The sequence below is a fragment of the Bos grunniens genome, chromosome 17 (assembly GCF_055505025.1).
Source record: "Bos grunniens cultivar Pamir isolate PY7600 chromosome 17, Bosgru_T2T1.0, whole genome shotgun sequence".
NCBI lineage: Eukaryota > Metazoa > Chordata > Mammalia > Artiodactyla > Bovidae > Bos > Bos grunniens.
In genome coordinates this window covers 4,423,238-4,449,187 of record NC_141181.1, presented here as the reverse complement: position 1 = coordinate 4,449,187, position 25,950 = coordinate 4,423,238, and the positions used below count along the sequence as shown (strand labels likewise).

Here is a 25,950-nt window from a genome sequence, read left to right as displayed (position 1 = left end):
CCAGTGTTTGCTTTTGGTTTGGGCTTATTTTTCACACACATAAACTGAATACCAACAGCACTGTGACTTCTACCTGTTAATGAAAACTGTGGCTAGAAATTTCAAATACTGTTTATTGGATAATTTTTTGTTTCAAAGTTTTATTTTGGTTTACCTTTAAAGGAAAGTGATGGGAGGTCACAGTTCTATTGTTTCTGATATCTTTAAATATTTTTTAAAGTTAATCATTCTTGAAGACTAGAAAATTATCTAGAACACTTTTTTTTTTAAGGAAAACTTTATACTGTCTGATGTTGCCATAAAATTTACATACATATATATATAGTGTGTGTGTGTGTGTGTGAGTATATATATATACACAATCTTGTGAAACTCTCCAAAAAATTACCATTTGTCATGTAATGACAAATGGCAACTATTATGTAATAACAATCATCTTTGAGTTTCCATTCAGTTAACATATACATAAGATAATTGGAGATTGCAGAGAAAAATGAGAATTGAGTTTGTTCTTATACTGTGAATATATGTATGTGTGTGTATATACTAATATTAATGTTGTCAAAAGCCCAATTAATATCAGTTATGAGAAATAAGATAAAAATGTTTGTAAAATGTATAATATTACAACATGGCATTTTGTTTGTCTTATTGGACATAACGTTATTTTGAATGCAGGAAGAGCGAACTATGCTAGCAAAAGAGCTTTCTTCACTTCGAGACCAAAGGGAACAGCTAAAGGCTGAAGTAGAAAAATACAGAGAATGTGACCCACAAGTTGTGGAAGAAATACGTAAGTTTGTGTTACTCCCTGAAAGTTCTTAACTTTGCTGATGAAAGATACTTTATACTTCTAGTTGCCTTGTAACCATCCTCCATGTATATGAGAAAATAAAGCCCTTAATGCTATTACTATTGCATTAATATTTCCATTAAGGAGTCTTAATGTTAAAGCACTGAACAGTCAAAACTGAGCATTTCAAGAATAAGGAGAGCTGGTGGGGTAGGATAAAGACAGAAAATGTAAGCTTAGGAAACTGAGGAGTCAGAGAAGGGGCTAAGTTGACCTCAAGTACCTTGTATCCAGAAAGAAATACACTGTTATAGGAAAATACCAAAAGATTTGAGTTTACAAGTTGCAGAAAATTAATCCGTGTGTTGATTTTCCATTTGAATGTTCCAGTGATGTTTTTCCTTACTTTTAAACCAGAGTCCCCAAAGCTTCATTTTCAATATTTTTTTGTACATTTATATAAAGATAGAATTTTGAATATTTGAGGAAATGAAAGATATTATACTTAATTGTTTAGAAAAATATGCATAACTTTTTTCATGTTTTTCTGTCTTAGATTGTCTTTGCATTTAGGAAACTATCAAGTGAAACATTTAGAAAAATGGATATTATAGTATGTGATTGAAGGCTTTGAGAGAAAATTGAAAATATTTAGTGTTTTTAAATTAATCTGAGGACAGTTTGATTACAGTTAAGTTTGATGGTGTTATTTATAACTAAAATGTTAAGCAGTTCAGTTAGTGTAATCTAAAGTTTAAATTAATTTTAGAGATTGATTCCACTTTGCACAACTCCAAGAGGTGCCATTCAAATATATGTAGTACACAGCCTAGATAATATATATTAGCCCTGATTCAGCTGATTACCCAGGGTGATTTTCAAAGCTAAGTGGAGACTTTGAAAGAAGAACCCTCTGCCAGTCATTTTCTGTTAATTATTTGAGGAGATAACATTGACTCTTTCATGCTGCCATGGTTTCGTTTCGTGTATCATCTTCCTACAGATGAAACTATTGATACTAACCAAATCTGCTTCAGAATTAACCACTCTAATCTGTTTTATTAAAGTTTTAACTAATGTCAAGTGAGCCTCAGTGTACACAGGCACATCAGAGCAGCAGGAGACAGGCTAGGCGTTCACTACTAGGAAGCGAGGCCTCGCTGTGAGCCACCTGTAAGAGGAAACACAGACTGCTTGTTAGAGAGGACAGCAAGTATTGTGTATCCTACCCAGAGCAGTGTCTCATCAAAGAGCACTTTTAAGAGCAGTTTTCTTACCCAGATTTGTAATACTTCTGGTGGCTTATTTTCAGAATCAGCCTGGCTATTCCGTCTGGCAGTTGATCATGAAAATTCTGTTTCAGGAACCAAATATGATCTTTCGCCTATTACTTTCACTTGGATCTACCTTCCTGATTTTAGTTTTGTCTAATTCTTGGACTTTTTTCTTGAAGTGTCAACTCTTTGCTTACCTGCCTCATTCTCTTTTCTGTCTAGGGACCCACAGCTCGTAGCCACACCCAGCCACGGCTTCTGCTTTTCACTTTGTGGTCCCCATTGTCTTGCCACAGCTCTTTCCCTGGGCAGATGACTGTGACTAATACCACCTGCACTTGTAACCTCCCATTTTTACAGACCTTTCCACAGTTAGATTGTATCTGTCCACTCAGGAATGACTAAAAACTCTTACTTAGGCTTTCAGAATCACTCTGACCCTCACTGATGGTGATCCTAAGCCAGTAGATCTTATAGTGCAGAAAATCAGTAAGGATTTTGTGCCAGACTAATTCATAAAGTGGGAAAACTTATTTCGAGCATGTAACTTCAGATTTGACATTCCTTGTACCTCTGAACCAAAGAGCAATTTTGGCAAGTGCATCGCTTCTTAGAAAGGTGATAAAACTTGAAGGGAGAAGTTTCAGGTATATTAAAGGTGATGGATTTTCTGGAGAGTTGAGTTGAGTCCAGCATAGTTGCAACCATATAAGGTGAATCTGTATTTGGGTCCTATAGAATTTATAATCACGAATCTATTACACATATATGAACTTTTGACATTTTCACATTGTACATTTTTTTACCGTAATAGAATGAGAGGATAAGAGTCTTTCCTGGCTTTGTGCTATTACTTTTTCATTCCATTAAAAAAATCATCTATTTTTATAAAATATATAATTATAGAAAACTGCATATTAAATAGACAGTAGATATCTAGGATAATTACATTATTTCAAAAATGTATTGTAGATGTGAGGTAGAGTATTTTTTCCTATACTATAGGAAACTATAGAACTACAATCAGAATGAAAAAAAAAAAAGCTATCAGGACCTATATACCTATAGAAAGAATTTTTAGACTAACTTTAGTTCATACTTTTATAGAGAAATGCCTAGTCCTCTGCTTTTAAAATTCAGAACAGCTCACAAAAGTTTATTCAAATGTGGCACTTTGGCTTTCAGCCAAGATAAAGTAGTAATGTACTGAATTCATGCACACATAAAAACAAAAAAATGCGAAATAATGGTTTCCAAGATACTTGAAATTAGATGGCAAAGAAAAGTGATTCCTAGAAAAAGGAAACAGACAAAGTAAGCCTTACAATTATCCCAACTAATTTTTTTTGAGGGAGTTTCCTGGCTGCAGCACAAGGAAGGAGAACTTTGGAAGAGCCCTGCAGACTTCCTGAGTCAGGATGAAACTGAGTCAGGGAGACCAGCGTGGATAGAGCTCACAGGACAGCATCCTGGAGAGCAGAGAGTGACACAGACAGAGAGCCCTGGTGTCTGGAGAGAGCTCCTCTCAGCTATTCTGTGCACGCTTATGAGGAGACTACCCAAAGCTGAGGAAAGAACGATCGCAGAGGGCCAGGAGGAAACCAGTGCCAGGCAGTCCGAGAGGACCAGGAATAGTGTCTGTTCTCACCAGCCGGATTAGAAGCATTTGTAATTCACGAGGCACTGAGTAGAGTATCCAAGATGGACTGAACTCTACTCTCAACCCAACTCACAAACCGTAAGAGCAAGTCTTGAAAGCATCAAATTATTGCAAAATAACTTAAATGCATTCCAGACAAAGTTCAGTAATACACAAAAATACCCAGCACCTAGCCGTGTAAAATTCATAATGTCTAGCATACAATGAAAGATTACCAGGCATATACAAAGAAATAGGAAAAATATGTTCATTAGTGAGAATACTCCTTCAATCAAAACTGATCCAGAATTGACACAGATAATGGAATTAGAAGACCATAAATGTAAATGAAAGTTGCTCAGTTGTGTCTGACTCTTTGCAACCTCATGGACTATACAGTCCATGGAATTCTCCAGGCCAGAATACTGAAGTGGATAGCCTTTCTCTTCTCCAGGGGATCTTCCCAACCCAGGGATTGAACCCAAGTCTCCTGCATTGCAGGCGGATTCTAAATGTATTCTATATGTTCAAAAGGTAAGTAGAAGCATTGAAGACATAAAAAAGATCCAAGTCAAACTTCTGGAAATGAACACTACAGTGTCTGAAAAGAAGAATGCACTGGATTGGATTAATAGCAGATTAAACTTGCAGGATTAGTGTATTTAAAGACTATGGCAATGAATATGATCCAAAATGAAACTCAGAGGAAAAGAAAATTTTTTAATGAAAATAGCATCTGTGAAACATAAGACAACTTCAGTGACCCTAATATATGTGTAATTGGAGTCCCAGAAGGAGTGTATATTGGGGATGGGGGCATGGTAGGGATGTTTCAGTTCAGAAAAGTATCTGAGGAAATAAAAGCGAAATTTTTTTCAAATTTGATTAAAACTGTAAACCCAAAGATTCAAGAAATTTAAATATGTAGGTAGTAAATGGCAGTAATTTTCTTATCACTAAATCTAGAGAATTTTTAGGCTTTAACTTGACTGACCAGAAATCCTCTTTCCTCAGTGAGATTATTGTTTTTAAAATGTGCTTTTTGGTAATGAGGTACTTCCCAGGATTTGGCTATCATATTATTGCAGAACAGATTAAAGGATTATGAGTTTCACAAATTGATTTTAATAGGATTTTGTTCTTAATAGCATGGCTATAGCACCCAAATTATAACAATCAGGCTTGTCTCTAAGTTTATAATGGCTTATTTTGAAACAGTTTTTCTGCGGGTAATAGCTATAACCCATATGTCCATGTAGATACAGCTATGTATTATCTTTTATTTCTCAGTAATCCCTGTAGGAAATATTTATATTTCATCATGCTAATTGAATTAAAGTGAGAACAGATAAAATAAATTGTAGTAAAAATGAATTCTCACAGTAAAAGTTTTGGAAAGTAAATCTTATAAGTACTTAAGAGATTTTTCTTAGAAATAAATGCCCAGATGACAATGAAAATGGTGGAGTAAGGACCTTTGAAAATGTACCCTTCCATGAAAACTGGAAAAATTATTACAGCTTTTCCAGAACTCTAGAAACTAACCAAAGACTTACCTAGTCAAGAAAAATGGCCAAATCTCTGTAAGAAGAGCAAACTTTGTGGTTTCAACTTGCCCTACTCTCATCTCCTGCTCTCCAGCTCAACAGTAACCTTGAGAAATATCAGCCCTGCATTGTTAGTATCAGAGGGAGTAGAATGGACCTGGAGCTCTTTAAGACCCTCATGCCAAAGAACTGTTGTCATTATTTGCCATCTTTGATGCTCCCCTACAAGCTACCAATAGAAAGTACTGCCTTTTTTTGACCTGACCTGGAATATGCCCGTCACTAACAGGGGAGCATCCCTCAGAAGTGTTTGTCTAAAACTGTTACAGGCAAGAATTTTAATGTCACAGCTCTCTTGGGTGATGAATAAGTTAACGAAAACAGTGGGCTAACCAAAAAATTTTAAAGGAGAAGCCAAAAGAGATGTTCTTAGATACCTTGAAATCAACATATTCCTAGAAATCTAAATGCCCATACACACGTTGGGCTATGCTCATTCTCATAGAAGACCTGAAGCGGTCCTAGCCTCCCACTGCCTGCTGACCTTGACGCTCTGTGTAGAGGTGGAGGCTAGAGCAGAATTGTAAATCACCTAACTGAATATTGTTGGAACATGCTCAAACACACACATGCAGCCTCTCAGCAGAGATGTGAAGATTTAGTCCAGGTGTTTAAGGAAGTCCCTATTCAGTCACTGGCTGACCAGTAAGCAAACTGACTGGAGACTTCAGTAGCCATATATAACAAAAAATACAGACTTAACAGAATTAGTTCAGAGAAATCACTAGCTAAACAATAACTAGTAGCCGCAACAACAACCCTGGGAACGTGGGAAGAATCAGATTTCCAAAGTTGAAGCATTATATTATTGTAAATGTCCAGTTTCCACTGAAAAAATTGCAAGATATGCAAAGAAATAAGAAAATATACCTCATGCATGATTTTGAACTTTAAATCAGCTGTTTAAATATGTTAAAAGAGCTAAAGAAAAATATGTTGGACTTCCCTGGTGGTACAGTAGATACAAATCCACCTGCCAATGCCGGGGACACCGGTTCAATCCCCAGTCCAGGAAGAGTCCACATGTTGTGGAGCAACTAAGCCTGCAAGCCCACTAGGCACTGCTGAAGCCCATGTGCCTAGAGCCTGTGCTCTGCAGTGAGAGAGACCACCACAGTGAAGCGCACTTTGAAGTGCAGCACCACTGCAGCAAAGAGGAGCCCCTGTGTGCTGCAGCTAGAGAAAGCCCTCACGCAGCAATGAAGACCCAGTGCAACCAAAAAGAAATACATTTTTTTAAAATAAAAAATGATGTGTCTAAAGCAGAGTACATCATGAGAAATGCCACATAAGCTGCAATCAAGATTGCTGGGAGAAATATCAATAACCTCAGATATGCAGATGACACCACCCTTATGACAGAAAGTGAAGAAGAACTAAAGAACCTCTTGATGAAAGTGGAAAAGAGGAGAGTGAAAAAGGTGGCTTATAACTCAACATTCAGAAAACTGAGATCATGGCATCTGGTCCCCTCACTTCATGGCAAATAGATGGGGAAACAATGGAAACAGTGACATTTTATTTGGGGGGCTCCAAAATCACTGCAGATGGTGACTGCAGTCATGAAACTAAAAGACGGTTGCTCCTTTGAAGAAAAGCTCTGATCAACCTAGACAGCATATTAAAAAGCAGAGACAATACTTGGCCAACAAAGTCCTGTCTAGTCAAAGCTATGGTTTTTCCAGTAGTCACGTATGGATATGAGAGTTGGACTATAAAGAACACTGAGTGCAAAAGAATTGATGCTTTTAAAGTGTGGTGTTGGAGAAGACTCTTGAGAGTCCCTTGGACTGCAAGGAGATCCAACCAGTCCATCCTAAAGGAAATCAGTCCTGAATATTCATGGGAAGGACTGATGCTGAAGTTGAAACTCTCGTACTTTGGCTACCTGATGTGAAGAACTGACTCATTTGAAAAGACCCTGATCCTGGGAAAGATTGAAGATGGGAGGAGAAGGGGACAACAGAGGATGAGATGATTGGATGGTATCACCGACTCAATGGGCACAAGTTTGAGCAAGCTCCGGGAGTTGATAATGGACAGGGAAGCCTGACGTGCTGCAGTCCATGGGGTCACAAAGAGTCGGACATGACTGAGCAACTGAACTGAACTAAAGGAAAATCTGTAAATGATATCTCATCAAATACAGTAATCCCCTACATACAAATGAGTTCCATTCCAAGAGCGCATTCGTAAGTCCAACAGTTAGTCTAGGTACCAAGCAACACAATTGGCTATATAGTACTATACTATATACTGTAATAGGCTATAATACTTTTCACACAAATAATACATTTAAAAAAACACAAAAAATAAAACATTTTTAATCTTAACTATACAGTACCTTGAAAAGTACAATAGTGTAGTACACAGCTGACATATTAGGAACTGGCATCTAGTGAACAGGCAAGACAAGTTACCGACTGGAGAGAAGGTGGGAGATGGTAGAGTTGAAGTATTGTCAGCAGTAGGAGATGGAGGGCAAGCTGCAGTTTCGCTCATGCCTGATGATGGCACAGGTTCTGGTTCCTTGCTAGCTTCAGTTCTATCTACCTTGAAAAAAGACCCAGTGATGCCTGGGTAGCAGTTCTTGTTTTCTCATCATAGATGATGACGTGGCAGCGTTGGGTTGCGTCTGAAGAGCTGCTGCAGCTTCTGTGTATCCTTCTACCTTGCCATTTCCTGCATCGAAAATTTCCTCAGCTAGTCCTTGTCTGTCTCTGTTCTTTCTCTGGACCCCCTGTTCCATTTTTTTGCCTCGCTCCACTCTCGATTATTTTCACTTTTGTTTCCATCATTATCACCTGGGGCTTCTTAGCAGCACCAGCTGCATTACCACTGCTTTTGTGCTTGCTCTTGGACATCCTGGACTTGAAATAAAGATCTTGTTCTACTGTACTCCATACACTACTGTACAGTAAAGTACACAGAAACACAGCCACTTGTAGAGGATGCGTGCACGTGACATTCTGCGCTGTGCACGTGAACTGACTTACATGAGTGGACATGTGAACACATGTTTGCATGTTGGAAGGTTCATATGAAAGGCATTTACTGTAGAGAATATAAATAAAGAGGTAGAATAAAGAAGGAACCAAGTAGAAATTCTGGAGCTGAAAACTATAGTAAGTAGCTGAAACATTCACTGGAAGGATTAACAGCAGATTTGAGCAGGCAAAAGAAAGTTATCTTCAGCAACTTGAAGATAGTTCTGTTGATATAATCCAATCTGAGAAACAGATATTAGAAAGAATGAAAAAACATTAACAGAGTCTCACAAACCTATGGTATGGTATCAGAAATGCCAAGATTCCCATAATGGCTGTCCCAGAAGGAGATCAGAGAGAAAGCTGCCAAGGGAATAAAAGCTGAAAATGTCCCAAATCTGATGAAAAACTTTAATTTACACTTTGAAAAGGCTTAACAAACTCCAGTTAGGACAGCCTCAAAGAGATCCATACATAAACTCATAATGGTCAAATTGTCAATTGAAAGCAATAAAAAAAGTAACTCAACATATTTAATGGATCTTCAATCAGATTCTTAGAAGCCATAGATGCCAGAGATATTAAAATGACATATTCAAAATGATGAAAAGCTGTCAACCAAGAATTCTATATCTGGAAATATTTTTCTTCAAAAATGAAAACCAGGCTAAGATATTCTCAGGTAAATAATTGAAAGAGTTTGTCACTAAAAAAAATATAGAATTCCTTTTGGTTGGAGTGAAAGAATAGTAGACAGTAACTTGATCAACATGAAGAAAAAAGGAGATTTATATGAGTAAATCTAAAGGACAGTATTGTGTATTTTTGTTCGTATCTCTTACATTCTCCTATCCAATTTAAATTATAGCTGCATAAAGCAATAATGATGAAGATGTTTTAGGACATGCAATGTATAAAATACATTTTGTGACAGTAACAGCATAAAAGTGGGGAGAAAATGGAGCTATATAGGAGCGAAACTTTTGTATACTATTGACACTGGTAGTAATTCTAATTAAAATGTTAATAGTCATCCCTAGGGCAATCACTAAGAAAATAACCCAAAAATATTTGGTAAAAGAAATAAAGGAATTAAAATGATATACTAAAAATTACCATTTAACATAAAATGAAGCAATTGTGGAGGAACTGAGGAAGAAAAATTTATATGACTTAGAGAAAATAAATAGCAATTGGCGAATGAAAATCCTTCAGTTCAGTTCAGTCGCTCAGTCGTGTCTGACTCTTTCCAACCTGTGAATTGCAGCACGCCAGGCCTCCCTGTCCATCACCAAGGAGTTCACTCAAAATCCTACTTTATCAGTAATTACATTAAATGTAAGTAGATTAAAATCTCTCATTCAAAGGCAGAAATGATAGATTGAAAACACACAAACTACTGTCTACAAAAGACTCACATTTGACTCAAAGACACAAATATGGTAAAAGTAAAAGCTGGAAAAAGATATTACATGAAAACAGTAACCAAAAGCAAGCTAGAGTGGCTAAACCAATACCAGAGAAAATAGACTTTAAAACAAAAATTGTTGCTGGAGACAAGTACAGTTTATAATGATAAAGGGGTCAACTCTTCAAGATGATATGACAATTATAAACACATATACAGCAAACAATAGAGAACTGAAATACTTAAAACCCCAAATTATTGAGGGGATAGACAATTCAACAATAATAGTTCAAAATTTCAGTTCTCCATTTTGAATAAAGAATGGAACAAAAAGATGGAACTTAAGCAAGAAATTAGAAGGCTAAAGCTGCAGACCAACTGCATCTCTGTGGGACACTCCGCAACACCAGAAGACTTATGCTTCTCATGTGCCTAGTCGCTCAGTTGTGTCTCACTCTCTGCGACCCGATGGACTGTGTGGACCCCATGGACTGTAGCCCACCAGGCTCCTCTGTCCATGAGATTTCCCAAGCAAGAATACTGGAGTGGCTGCCATTTCCTTCCCCAGGGGATCTTCCCAGGGAAGACCCAGGGATCGAACCCGGGTCTCTTGCATCTCCTGCCTTGGCAGGTGGATTCTTCACCAGTTGAGCCAACAGGGAAGCTTTATTCTTCTCAAGTACACATGAAATATTCTTAAAGATAGATCATATGTTAAGCTTACATCTCAATAAATTTAAATGGGTTGATAATACAAAGTATGCTTTCTGATAATAGTGGAATGTAAAAGATAATTAACAGAAGGAAATTTGAGAAATTCACAAATATGTTGAAATAAATCAACACACTCATAAGAGGGATGGCTCAAAGAAAATCACAAGGGAAATTGGGAAATACTGGGAAATAGTGAAAATGAAAACATAAAAAAACCTTACTGGATGCAATGAAGGCATTGTTCAGTGGAAAACTTATATTAATATTGTAATGATTGTGTTAAAAATAGGGACAGCTCTCAAAAGCCTAGCCTTCTATCTTATTCTAGAAAAAGAAGAGCAAATTGAACCCAAGCAAATGAAGGAAATAAAATGACTAGAACAGCAATAAGAGAAATGAAGAATCAAAAAAACAAGAAAGTCAGTGAAGCCAAAAGGTGGTCCTTTTATCAGATCAACAAACTTGACAAACCTTTGGCTGTTCAAGAAAGAAGGAAGATTTAAATTACTAAAATCGGGAATGAAAGAGAAAGATCGTTATTGACCTCATAGATATGAAAAGGATCGTAAAGGAATACCATGAGTGATGTTTGTATGTCAATAAATTTGACAAGGTGTATGAAGTGAACAAGTTTCTGAAAGGATACAAAGTACCAAAACCATCTCAAGTAGAAATGAACTCTGCAAATAGATGTATGGGCTTGCCTAGTGACTCAGTGATAAAGAGGCTGCCTGCCAATGCAAGAGATGTGAGTTCAATCCCTGGGTCAGGAAGATCCCTTGGAAAAGGAGATGGAACCCACTCCAGTATCCTTGCCTGAGAAATCCCATGGACAGAGGAGCCTGGTGGGCTACAGTCCATGGGGTCACAAAAGAGATCCGACTGAGCAACTGAACAACAACAAATAGATGTGTAACATGTTAAGAGATTGATCTGGGGATTAATAAGTTCTTACAATGAAAAACTAAGTCTATACTGGTGAATTCTATCAGTTTAAAGAAGGAACTCTTCAATGAAAAAAAAAAGAAAAAACCTAGAAAAGAGAAAACACTTCCTAACTTATTCTTTGACATCAATGTTACTCTGATACCCAAACCAAAGACATCATAAGGGAAAAAAAAAAAACTGTAGTTAAGTATCATTTACAAATGTAAAAATTCTTGACAAAGTACTAGTAAATCAAATCCAGCAGTACGTAAAAAAAGATTATACACCCTGATTAAGTAACATTTGTCAGGAATGAAAAGTTGACCCAACATACAAAAATCAATCTAATGCAACATATTGGTAGAATGAAGGTGGGGGAACTCCACAAGATTGTGTCAATAGACAAAGTATTTGATAAAATCCAACACCCTTTCATGATAAAAACACTCAAACTGGGAATAGAAGTGAACTTCCTCAATCTAATAAAAGGGTGTCTGTAAAAAATGCACAGCCTAACATAACGAGTGGTGAAAGACTATGCTTTCTCCAAGGATGTCCAGTCTTACCACATCTATTCATTATTGTACTGGAAATGCAAGCCAGGGCGACCAGGCAAGAAAGGGAAATAAAAAGCATCCGTATTAAAAAGAAAAAAGCAAAACTGTTTGCAGTTGACATGATCTTAGCCCTAAACAATCCATGAAACAACAACAGAATACAACTATTAGAGTTCACAAGTGAGTTCAGCTGATGGCTAAATAGAAAATCAATGTGTAAAAAATACTTGTATTTTATAAACCCTCAATATACAGCCTGAAAATGAAATTGAGAAAAAATTCCACTTATAATAGCATCAAAATGAATAAAATGCTTAAGAGTAAAATTAATTGAAGAAGTACAAGATGTGTACTGAAAACTAAACTTTTAATGAAGTTAAAGATCTGTACTTTTAGGGTGGAAATACTCCTCCAGTCAATCTAAAGATTAACTCAAATTTTCAAAATTCCAATTTCTTTTTTGCAGAAATTGTTGTTGATTCTAAAATTCATATGAAAATGCAAGAGACCCAAAACAGCCAAAAGAATCTTGGAGAAAGAGTTGGAAGACTCAAATTTCCCAATTTCAAAACTTATTACAAAACTCGAGTAATCAACTCGGGCAGCAAAAAAACTAGTGTCATTTGCAGCAACATGGGCGGACCTAGAGGTTGTCCTTCTGAGTGAGTAAGGCAGACAGAGGAGCAGAGACACCGCGTAACGTCCCTTACATGCAGTCTAAAAAGAAATGATGCAAATGAGCTTATTTCCAAAGTAGACTCACAGAGAACAAACTTAGGGTTGCCAGGGGGAAGGATGAGAGGAAGGGATAATTAGGGAGTTTGGGATGGACAGGTATACACTTGCTATTAAAATGGATAACCAACAAGGACCTACTATACAGCCCAGGGAGCTCTGCTCAATGCTATGTGGTAGCCTTGATGGGAGGGGAGTTAGGGGGAGAATGGATACCTGTATATGTATGGCTGAGTCCCTTTGCTGTCCACCTGAAATTATCACAACATTGTTAGCTGGCTATACTCCAGTACAAAATAAAAAGTTTGGGGACTTGCCTGGCGGTCCAGTGGTTAAGACTATGCCTTCCAATATAGTGTGGGTGTGGGTTCGATCCTGATCAGGGAACTAAGATCCCACATACTGTGGGGTGCAGCCAAAAAGTTAAAAATTTAATAAAATTTAATTAATTTTTAAAAACACTAGAGTAATCAAGGCGATTTGGTACTAGTAAATGAATAAACGTATAGGTTAATGAAATAGACTTGAGAGTCCAGAAGTAAAGTTTTGAACAAGGGTACCAAGACCATTCAATCAGGACAAAGAGTGTTTTCAACGGATGACACTTGGGCACCACATGAATTGTCCTGGCCTCCCACTTCACACCGTATACAAACATTAACTCAAGTGGAGCAGAGACTTAAATGCAAGAGCTAAAACTATTGAACTCTTAGGGGAAAAAACATAGCTGTGTCTGTACCCTTGTTTTAGATATGACATCAAAAGGTCAAGCAGTCATATAAAAAGTAGATAAATTTGACTTCATCGAAATTGACAACTTTTTTATGTCAAAGTACATTGTCACGAAAGTGAAAAGAAAACCCACAGAGTAGGAAAAACTAGTTTCAAATACTATATCTGAAAAGAACTCTTATGATTCAACAATAAAAAATTTAAACACTGGCAAATGGTCTGCCCTGGTGGCTCGGATGGTAAAGAATCTGCCCGCAATGCAGGAGCCCTGGGTCGGGAAGATCGCCTGGAGAAGGGAATGGCTACCCACTCCAGTGCTGTTACCTGGAAAATTCTAGGGACAGAAGAGCCTGGCAGGCTATAGTCCATGGGGTCACAAACAGTTGGGCACAACTGAGCAACTAACACACACAAAAGATTTGAATACATTTTTCCAAGGAAAATATACAAATGGCCAATGAGCATATGCAAAGAAACTCGGCATCGTTGGCCGTGAGGGAAATGCAGATCACAACACAGGGAGATACTCATTAGGATGGCTGTGATAAAAGGAAGGCAAAATAATTGTCGGTGAGGTGGTGGAAAAGTTGGAACTCTTAGGTTGCTGGTGGGGTTGTGAAAATGATGCAGCCACTTTGGAAAACAAGTTATCTGTTCCCCAAAATGTACATACAGTTACCATTTGAGCCAGCAATTCCACTCCCAGGTATATATACCGAAAAGAATTGAAAACATGTTCACACAAAAATTGTTACTCATATTAGTCATAACAGCCCAAATGTCCATCACCTGATGAGCCACTAAACAAACGGTGGGATATCTATACAATGATTTGATAATGAAAAGGAATGAAGTTCTGATACATACCACAGTTGCCCAACCTTGAAAACATTGTGCCAAGTGAAAAGAAGCCAGACACATGGTTTCATGAAATGTCCAGCACAGGCAAAGCCATAGAGACAGAAAGTAGAGAGTGGTCTCCAGAGACTAGAGGGAGTAGGACTGTGGAGTGACTCCTAATAGACATGGGATTTCCTTTTGGGTGATGAGAGGTCTGAAGATAGGCAGGGGTGATGGTTGTACAACCTTGTAAATATACTAAAAATCACTGAATTGGATGCTTTAATATGGTGAGTTCTGTGGTATATAAATCTTATTTCAATAAATAAATGCTCTCATTATGACTAATGTTTATACCCATTTGGTCATGGCATTGTTATGTGCTGTGTAGATTAACTTGAACAACATAAAATAGATACAGATACATTTAATAGCAAGATATATAATATAAAGTAAATATTTCCTCCTTCAGGGCTACTACTGTATGACCATTAACATTTTATTGTCAGGTTTATTGTGATCTAATATGTATACGGGCTTCCCTGGTGGCTCAGTGGTAAACAATCCACCTCCCAATCCACCTGCAGGAGACATGGGTTCAATCCCTAAATCCGGAAGATCCCCTGGAAAAGGAAATAGCAACCCACTCCAGTATTCTTGCCTGGGAAATCCCATGGACAGAGGAGCCTGGCGGGCTGCATCCATAGGGTCTTGAGGGAGTTGGACATGACTTAGCAACTAAACAACAACAAATATGTATATACTAAAGTGCTTATCATTAAACTTATTTTATCCTCTTCTGGTGTTGTGAATTATTTGAGAAACATCTCAGTTAAACATTTTGTTTTTAAAGAGCAAGTACAATAATAGTAGGGGACATTTAGGAAAGAGATACTAGTCAAGTTGACTTTGTGTTCATCTTATGTAACTGCAGCTATCTAAAATTTCTTTGGGAAGTTGAGCAGGTTTGTGAAATACATTGTCACTTATTGAGCTTTTTTTTTCCCCAAAAAAAATGATGGGAAAAAATATATATATATTATATATATATTTTTCAGGTCAAGCAAATCAAGTGGCCAAAGAAGCTGCGAACAGATGGACTGGTATGTATTACAATGGTAATATATACCAGTGTGTTACTACTGGTAAACTAGTCAAACTCTTGTGCACTTTCTAGGATGTGAAATGCAGAAGCTATTGTGCCTAGTTTTGTTTAAGAAAAGACATTTCTGGAAGTGTATGTATTAATCAAGTTTTTATATCTTAAATCATTTTAAAAAGTCTTATTATGAGTTATTTTGTAAAGTAGGAGACATTTTTGTAAAACAAGTGATTGCTTTCAGTTTAAGTTTTATATAGCTTTTTCCCAATAAATCACTTAGACTAATCACTTAACCTTCATATATATTAATGCAAGATACAACTTTTAAGAGCTTTGTGGAATGTGAAAGATTTGTCTTCTTGTTCATAATATTAATTTGTTGAGGACTGACTATGAGCTAGGCATTGTAAAGCCTGTCTATGGCACATTCTCATTTTATTGCCACAGCAATCTTGTGAGGTAGATAGGATTATTATCCCAAATTTTAGAGGTGAAACTGAGGCCACTGGGATCCCACAGTCACACAGGTGCTAAGCATTGGAATAAGAATTAGATTTCAGAGTCCAGGTTCTCACCCCCTACACAGAATAGTCTTCTCTGTGTACCTGCTTTCATGTAAATGCCTCATTAATCCATGTGCCAATGGATACACCCTCTGGTGTATGCCAGGGATATTCTAAGAGATGGTAATTTATAGGGTATTATTTATGTATCTTAAAGTTTAGAAGAAAATTAATAAATAGTGATTGTTGTGAATTATATACCAGTATGATTACTATTTTTAAAACCTACCTGGAAGTTACACTGATGCGTCTCCAGTATTTAATTATAAAATAATGGTAATTGGGCTTTCCCATCCTGGTAAGAGTCTTCAGTGCCGTTATGTGTGTTACTCATCCTGGTTCTGTTTCTCTGGGAGCGTATGGATAAGATCACATTGACGCCGAGATGCAGAAAGCTTGAAGTAGCTGCCTTACTAAAGTCCAAGGTGATTAGTCACTGGAAGAACAGGGCCTTATGCCAGATTTCCCTGATTCCATATTCAGGCTTCTGTGCTTCACAGAAAGCTTAAGAATCATTTTTCCTTGTCTGTTTTAGAATTAAAATCAATATAAATGGCCTTTGGCTCCTGTAAAATTGCAGTCTTACTTATTACAAAGTTATTTCCTAAATAGTATGATGCTTTACTGATAAGAGCAGAGAGGGTAAAAACAGCCAAGTAATATTAAATAAAAGGGACCAGTGAAATGTGTGCCCAATAAAGTATACATAACCAGTAAATACAGTGATACCGTATAGGTTTGAGAAATACAAAATTTTGAGTGGAAAAAAGGCAAATGGATTTTTTACGTTAAAAATAAATCAAGAGTTACAAAGTGATTTCCCGCAGTTAACAAGCAGTAGGAACAGGAGGCTTGTGTATATGGTGAGAGAGGAACCTGACTTTGAAAGGAACCCTGTTGTGCTCAGTATTTGCCGTGTGACTCACTGAACCTCTCTGAGCTTCCTTCTTCATCTGTTCAGTGTGGATAATGTTTGCCTCAACATTTCAGAGGATTCAATAAAGCAGTTTGTAAGCCCTTTAGCACACCATTAGACACATTGATACACAAATACTTCTATTTTCCGTCTTTTAAAAAAATCCTTTTATGTTTTCCAATTGATCGTAAACTTCAAAAATTATAATTAAAAAAATGTGAACAACTTCTTTTTCCGTTGTGTTACTAGCTGAGAAAGAACCTAAAACTTTTAAAATCATGTAGGACGGATGATATTTTTAGAAGACCAGAAACAGCTGTTAAGAACCATATTTCCATTTGAGTTTATGACTAGCTCCTTCCAACATAAAAGTGCTATGAAAAAATCATGGAGTTACATTACACCTCAGAAAACCTTCCTGTTTTCAAAACAAACAAAAAGAAAACATCAGTACAATTTATAACTAAAGATTGTTATGTAATTATTAGGATTTGGTTTCTTCATATGAAAGAGATTCCTAAAATGTATGTAAAATTGAGCATATTTACTTTTCAGTATTTCAGTTTTGTAGTATGAGAAATCAGGGTATAAATAGTGTTTTGTGACATTAACTTTAAATGTGATTTATGAAATTATACAAAACCTTGCCTGATAATGAAGATAGTGGAGTTTTTATGACTTTTTATGGGAGACTTCTTGGTGAGTGAGGGGGATAGGTTTTGTGACGTCCTGGTGTAGACCCATACGTGTGATACTGCCCGTCCTAGTCCTGCATTTATCCTGGGTTTGCCATCATATAGACTAACATGAATTCTACCCCTCTTAAAACTGTTTCTTTTTTTTAAAAAATAAGATTTTTCCAAAGTTAACAAGTGGGACCTGATTAAACTTAAAAGCTTTTGCACAGCAAAGGAAACTATAAGCGAGGTGAAAAGACAACCCTCAGAATGGGAGAAAATAATAGCAAATGAAACGACTGACAAAGGTTTAATTTCCAAAATATACAAGCAGCTCATGCAACTCAATACCAGGAAAACAAACAACCCAATCAAAAAGTGGAAAAGAGACCTAAACAGACATTTCTCCAAAAAAGACATACAGATGGCTAACAAACACATGAGAAGATGGTAAACATCACTCATTATTAGAGAAATGCAAATCAAAATCACAATGAGATATCACCTCACATCGGGCAGAATGGCCATCATGAAAAAGTCTACAGTAAATGCTGGAGAAGGTGTGGGGAAAAGGGAACCCTCTTGCACTGTTGGTGGGAATGTAAACTGATACAGCCACTATGGAAGACGTATGGAGATTCCTTAAAAAACTAGGGATAAAGCCACCATATGACCCAGCAATCCCACTCCTAGGCATATACGCTGAGGAAACCAAAAGTGAAAAAGACACATGTATCCCACTGTTCTTTGCAGCGCTGTTTACAATAGCTAGAATATGGAAGCAACCTAGATGTCCATCGACAGATGGATGGATGAAGAAGTTGTGCTGCATATACACAGTGGGATAGTACTCAGCCGTTAAAAGGAATGCATTTGAGTCAGTTCTGATGAGGTGGAGGAACCTAGAACCTACTTTACAGAGTGAAGTGAGTCAGAAAGAGAAAGAGAAATATGTATTCTAATGCACATGTATGGAATCTAGAAAATAAAGAATTTATTTGCAGGGCAGCAATGGAGAAACAGACATAGAGAATAGACTTATGGACATGGGAGAGGGTGAGATGTGTGGAAAGAGTAACATGGGAACTTATATTACCATATGTAGAATCCATAGCCAATGGGAATTTGCTTACAGCAAACTCAAAAACGGGCTCTGTATCAGCCTAGAGGGTGGAATGGGGCGGGAGATGGGAGGGAAGTTCAAAAGGGAGGGGATATATGTATACCTATGGCTGATTCATGTTGAGGTTTGACAGAAAATAAAATTCTATAAAACAATTACCCTTCGATAAAAAATAAGAAAAAGTTTTTAATCCATTTATAAACATTTCCACACAACAGAAAAATTGACAGGTACGAACTGTCAAAATTTCAGATAACACTGTCTTAAAGGCAGACATCCAGTGGCCCAAGGACATATTGAATCAGTCACTTTTAATTGATTCATTAAGAATTGTGTAGAGAGGCTTTTTGTTTGTTTGTTTATTCTTAGTCTTTGAAGGCCTGTAGAATGGTTTCTTGCCGTCACGTGAACCAGTATTCCTTCCTGCAGAGGCTCCAGCCTCACTCTGGTGCCTCGTTTCCTTCTTCTCTCCTGATCCCGGCTTGAAGTCCATCCCTCCAAGGTTCCTGCAGTGTCGCAGTTGTCCTCTTATTTTCTGCAAATCTTTCTGTATTCTTAGAGTCTCACAGAGTCTGGAAACAGTACATATAACACTTGATCTTTTGTCTCTAGCATACATACCACTTTGGAATTGTTTAGCGTTAATTTTTCTCTTTCTTGTGTCAGTTTGAAGGCATAGGCTCTTTATGTTCTGCGAGACCTGTAATATACTTAATAACTGTCTTATGTAGCAGTATTTGTTGTGACTCTCAAGAATGCATAGGTTATGCAGACATTAACCAAATTAAACAGACCATTCTAGAGTACCTCTTGCTATTAGTTTTCTCACTTAGGTTCTTATGGAAAGTAGAGATTTGGTTTAGATTGTTAACATAAAGATTTGTTTTAGTATCTGTTGATACTCTATAACAATTAAAGAAATGAGACTATTTTATTAACATTCTATTTGATATAGCAGTATTCACCTCAGCAGTTAACTTTATTCAAACCATTTAATTATTATTACTTGATACTTGGAATTCAACTTCCTAAAACAGTATTCTTTAAAGTGATCAAACTCCATATAATAACTTCCTAATGATACCATGCAGTATAACAGTATACTTCAGACCAAGTGACTTAAATGAAGAAATTGGTTTTCTCACAGTTCTGGAGGCTGAGCATCCAGAAGCACGGTTGGCAGGCGTGGTTTCCTGAGTGTCCCTCCCCGTGGCTGGCAGGTGGCCGCCTTCCTCCGCGTCCTTACAGCCTCTCCAGCGCCTGCCCCTGGCGCCTCAGTGTGTCCACCCTCCTCTTCTTGCAACACTGCCAGTTAAACTGGATCAGGGTCCACCCCAGTGGGCTCATTTTAATGTAATCACCTCTAAAGACCCAGTTTCCAAATACAGTCACATTCTGAAGGAGCGGGATTAAGGTCTAAAACGTATGAATTTGGGGGAGGTACTAATTCAGCCAATAACACTCCAGAAGAACCTATTTTAACCCTTCATTTCATTGTCACAACTAACGCAGTGCTTAACGTTTATAGAGCACTATGAACCAGAAGGTTGTGTACCATGGTTTTTCTATATTTATAGTCTTAGTGCATATTCATTATGAAGATGGCATATGTACATTAAACAATATTTTAAATTACAAAAAGAAAACTCACTGTCATTCCTGTTCTCTCTAAGTGCCGACATAGGAGCACACTGGTACTGCCTTGCATAGACACCCTTCTGGGTGATCGGACATTTAGATTACTTGTATTTTTTTCTTTTGTTACCTTGGGATGAAGATTTGATCATAAATCTTGTACACAGTTTGTTTCCTTCGAGTCCCCTTAGATAGACATAACACTTTTTTCAGTGGTAAGATGCACTTAAATTCCCTAGAAGACATTAAGGCTGTATCTGCTCCTTTTAGCCTTCAGTGACCCCTTCCCTCCTCTTCACCCCTTCTCCCTAGCCTGGCTGTCTAGAAGCCACTTCTGTGCTGGGGGAGGGAAGGAAAGGGGTGCCCTCTGGGACAGGAGCAGCTCTAATTCCTGAGGTAACAGAACCCTGCCTCGGCTCTGGAGATGTTAAAGAGGTACCATCAGCCTCTCCCTGTCTTTGGATTATTCTTTAAGTCAGGTATTCTTCAGTGGCAACTGATTTACTGAATTTTTTGAATATGAAATCTGTTTATTCAAAACAATCACTAATATTTTCTTTATTCTGAAAGTTAATTGTCGTTACTTTTAAATGGGTTTCCCTGGTGGCTTAGTGGTAAAGAACCCACCTGCAGTGCAGGAGATGTGGGTTCGATCCCTGGGTCAGGTATATCCCCTGGAGGAGGAAACGGCAACCCACACCAGTATTCTTTCCCAGGAGATCCCATGGACAGAGGAGCCTGGCGGGCTGTAGTCCATGGGGTCACAAGAGTTGGACACGACTTAGCGACTAAACAACAACTCCTAAAAATACAGAAAATTCCTTATTTTGATACTTCTAAAATAATAGAAGTTTTTTTTTAAAAATGAGTGTAATTATATTTGAACTTTTGTGATTGTGTTTCCAATTCTCAAAAATATTTCTCAATTTTCTTTATAGATAACATATTTGCCATAAAATCTTGGGCCAAAAGAAAATTTGGATTTGAAGAAAATAAAATTGATAAAAATTTTGGAATTCCAGAAGACTTTGACTACATAGACTAAAACGTTCCATGTTGTTGATGGTGAAGGAGCTATGTGCTCGTGAATATGTAAATTTTTATATTATCCAGCTAAATGCACTGAATTGTCATTTACCTGTAACTGTCTTTATTGTTTTGTTAAGTTTAAATAAAGTCAGAGTGTGGATGTTTTCACTCTTTTTGATTATCCTCAGTGCTCATCAGAATTAGGAGAATGCAAGTCTGTTAGGCTTACCAATAATTTTTTTTTTAATAGATCAAAGCCATCATGACATAACATTTTTTAGTTTTATTCAAATATTAAGAACTAAAAGTACCTCTGAAGACTGTATTATACATGCTTGGAAATAACTTTCAAAACTAATGGCTGCTTTACTCTTAATATTTCTCAGTATTTAGTGGAAAATGTGTCTGATTGAGTCTCAGTAATTGCATCATATTTGCAAATTTCCCACAGGAAAAAATACAGAAAGTTGATGTTCCTTAAATTTAGCGTTAGATAGTAATTCCTCAAACATGAAAGCTACTTTTTTTTAAATGTTTGATGCCTTTCTGCTGTAAAGAACAAAACATGCCCTTTGTCCTAATTTATACACTTGTAAGATGATATAGTGGTGTTAGTATAGCATGCATACTCAGCTGAGTTCAGGGATTTTTTTTTTCCATCTACCTTCAAAAAAGAATAGGTTAAAAATAATGTATGTCTTGTGTGTATATCTTTTTCCAGTTCAACTTTGGCATTTAGGGTATTTGCAGGACAAACTTAAAGAAAAGAAAAATCAAGACTAGTGTGTTCAATGCCCTTTCCATACATGCCTTAATTTTTCTTCACACAGTCCAATTTTGATATTCTTTTAAGTAACTTGAATGAGGCGCTCCATATGTTTGAAGTGACCCAGATGGTATCCACACCATTTGTTAGTGAATCTGGTCTTTGAATTGTGTGGAGTTGCCAGGGGCCTACTTAATCACTTCCTGGATGTGGGCCGGAGCTTACTGGTCCAACTTTGTTCTCAAAGCCAGTCTATGTTGCCTTAGGGCAGTAGCTCTTCTCACAGGAGAAAGTATTTGATGTAAAAGACAAAGGACAAAAAATAAAAATAACCCATCGTAAGCCTTTCCCTAATACACTAATGGGAATTCCAAAATTTCTCAGACCTCATTTGCTGTTTCTTGGAAAAGATGCTTCTGAGAATTCCCTGGCAGTCCAGTGGCTGAGGCTTCCCTGGTGGCGCTAGTGGTAAAGAACCCACCTGCCAACGCAGAAGACATAAGTACGGGTTCCATCCCTGCATCAGGAAGATGTCCTGGAGGCATGGCAACCCACTCCAGTATTCTTGCCTGGAGAATCCCAGGGACAGAGGAGCCTGGCAGCTACAGTCCACAGGGTCACAAAGAATCGGACACGACTGAAGCGATTTCGCATCACTGCATGCCAGTGGTTAGGAGACTGTGCTCTTTCTGCTGAGGGCCCAGGCTTGATCCCTGGTCAAACGGGAACAAAGATCCCACAAGCTGCATGGCATGGCCAAAAAAATTTTTTTAATTAAAAAAATTAAAAGGTACTTTCCTCTTTAGAAGGTATATATGTTCAAAAAGAAAGCCATTTCTAATGGCTTAAAAGATTCTATTTCATAAATATTTAGGTAGCTTCAACATATTTTTTTTTTTTTACTATCTTATGGGGCTAGCCTGAGAATCACTTCTCAGTATTTGCCTAAGATCAAGTGTAGTATGCAGGCTTCTCATGTGGCACAGTGGTAAAGAATCTGCCTGCCAGTACGGGAGACGCAAGAGATGGAGGTTTGATCTCTGGGTTGGGAAGGGGAATAAAAAATGACAACCCACTCCAGTATTCTTGCCTGAAAAATTTCATGCGCAGAGGAACCTGGTGACAGTCCATGGGGTCGCAGAGAGTTGGACACGACTGAGCGACTAAGCACATAGCCTGAGAATGATTGAGACGGAGTCTGTTCATGAGCCCCCCAGAGACTGTGGTACCCTCCTAAGCCAGCAGTGCTCTAGTAGATGTTTAACTAAACTGAGTCTTTGGAAAGTGAGTTGGGGCCTGGTTTATAGAAGGTGGCTATTTGTGTGATGTAAATACACCCAGCATAGAGAATTGCAGATTACCAACATGATGACTGTGCCAGGTTGGAGAAAGATGCTGGGTATCAGGTGGTATTTCTTCCGTGCAGATACAGTAGCTGTAAATCCTCTAGAGCATAGATAAGGGTAAAATGTGAAATAATTAGGGAGCGAGGAGTTTTTCGTTTTAGTGCTGTTGTTCTGAATGCATAATTTCTGTGGTTTCATCGTGGAGATGGCTGTAGTAACAGCTGGCCCATTAACTGTTGGCTTGCCTACTGCGGCACATCACTCTTCTTAATCTTGAAGAGCTGCTTTTGAGTTTGCTCTTCCCTGAAATTGGAGATACTGATTAAGAAGCCCAGGGGCCCTGGCCCAGCAAAATTCTAGGTAATCCTTAGTCCTGGGTCGGTTTTGTAATTGACCTGAAGACTGAGGACAACTTCGGTAGACCTAGAGTCAAATTGCTAGTGATTCAGGATCAAATCTGATTCAGTATTGTATGATTGACACTCCCGATGTCCTCTCAGTGAATTGAGAAGTTTAAAAGGCATTTGAGAGATGACTTTCATCTTAACATCCTTCTTCACATGTAGTTATTATTAAAATCTCACTACCTATCTTTTAAAGAACCCTAGGAAAAATTTTGCAGTCTCCTAATGAGTTTCAATTTTCCGGGCCAGATCAGATCGCTGAAATGTCACTTCTGAGGTTGGGCCAGGACCAAAGAAATCCATAAGGATAAATTGGATACCACTTTTCCTCTGATATTTGCCGCATCATTAGTCTAATAGGATTAGAAAGTTCTTGGCCTGTCTCAGAAATTGATGCTATTATCCTAAACTTTTTCAAACATGATTTGAAGGGATTAGAAAAGGCAAGTACAGCCAAGAAGCAAGAACCACCCTAATAATTCTTGATCAGAAAAATCTAAATTGTAAACCTGATAATACTGTTTTTTTGTTTTTTTTGTTGGTTTAAGAACATGACTGGAGTAAAATAGAAAACATTTTCCTGCTAATATGCCATCATTGTAAGAGCAGTTACAATGGGACAGGTGATGGGAGGGTATCTCAAAATTATACATAAATCCCCTTTCAGGGTATGCCTCCTGAATGCTGTCTGTATGCTAGGAGGAAAATGTGCTGCATTATGAACTGTCCCACTGCAGTGAATTTATATTATACTTACTCCAGCTTGATTTTTAAAAAATTTTTTGTAAGAGATAAGAGGCCAGGTGAGGCTAATGATTTCTATTAACCAAGAATGGCAAACTACCATCCCAAGAGCCAACTTCAAGGCCCGTTTTTTACAGCCCTGGAGCTAAGAATGCCTTTTTACACTTTTTAAATGATGTAAACATAGGAGTGAGCAACAGAGGTGGTATGTAGCCTACAAAACCTGAAATATTTACCAGCTGAACCTTTACAGAAAAAGTTTGTCAACTCTGAAAAGATCAAAAGCTGACAGCCTGTGGTCTAGATAGACATGCGAGGCATGTTTTGCCTAACCTGTATTTTACTTTTCATTTAAGCTGGTTGTCAACACAGCCACATGTGAAACGTCGCGGGCGTCTCTAGCTTCCTATGAAAGCTGAATGATCGAGCAGCCCCCATGGCTGCACCTCTGCCGGAGGGGAGGGACTGGCTCGGGGGGGCGGGTTCATCTCTTAGAGGAGTGCCGAGCACAGCTTTCTTCCTGAAGTCACTCTGCTGTTCCAAGGTGACAAACTGACTTGAGATCAAACTTTAGTTTCAACTTTTCAAATCCCAGAAGGAAAATCCCGGTGCCATTTTTTTGTATTAAATGTTTAACCTAACATAGAACTGACATCTTGATGATGAAACATTCTATGCACAAACAAGCGATGTCTTTCCATATGCTCAAACATGCTTTTCGTTTTTCCTGTAGTTCTATAGATGGGCTTCGCTGGTGACGCAGACAGTAAACAATCTGCCTGCAGTGTGGGAGACCTGCATTCGATCCCTGGGTCGGGAAGATCTCCTGGAGAAGGGCATGGTAACCCACTCCAGTATTGTTGCCTGGAGAATCCCCATGGACAGAGGAGCCTGGTGGGCCACAGTCCATGGGGTCCCAAAGAGTCAGACACGACTAAGCAACTAACACACACTTAGTTTTTCCAGTGGTTTTGTAGTTTTCTTCATATAAAATTTTTACATTTCTTAAATGTATTCCTAAGTATTTTATCTTTTATTCCCATTTTAAATGGAGGTTTTTCTAACTAGTTATTATTTATGTATCTGAAGGCAGTTTTGCATATTAATTTTGCATCCTGCCATCTTGCTAAATTCTTTTTTGAGTTTGTTTTGTAATTAGTTCTCCGAAGTTTTCCAGGTATCCTGTCATATCATATTCAAATAGGCATAGTTTTAATTCTTCTTTTCTCATTGTTTTCTCTTACCTGATTGTATCAGCTAATACCACTCATAAAACTGTAATAGAGGTAGGAACATCTATCTTATTTCTGACTTCAGTAGGAACGCCTTATAATTCTGCATTAAGTAAAATGCTGGCTTTTAATTGGTAACGTTAAGGAAATATCCTGTTTTCTCAAGGATTTGTATCAGGAATGCTTGTTAAATTTGTTGG

The 25,950-nt window shown here is 37.7% G+C and overlaps 1 protein-coding gene across 1 annotated transcript in view; it reads left to right on the top strand.

Annotated features, from left to right (window-relative positions):
* Positions 1-25,950, top strand: part of MND1 (meiotic nuclear divisions 1) — a 114,993-nt gene that overhangs the window by 62,171 nt on the left and 26,872 nt on the right. The window contains exons 7-8 of the mRNA XM_086345901.1: positions 679-793; positions 15,272-15,316. Coding sequence (XP_086202027.1) covers positions 679-793; positions 15,272-15,316 — 160 coding nt within the window. The remainder of the gene's footprint in view (positions 1-678; positions 794-15,271; positions 15,317-25,950) is intronic.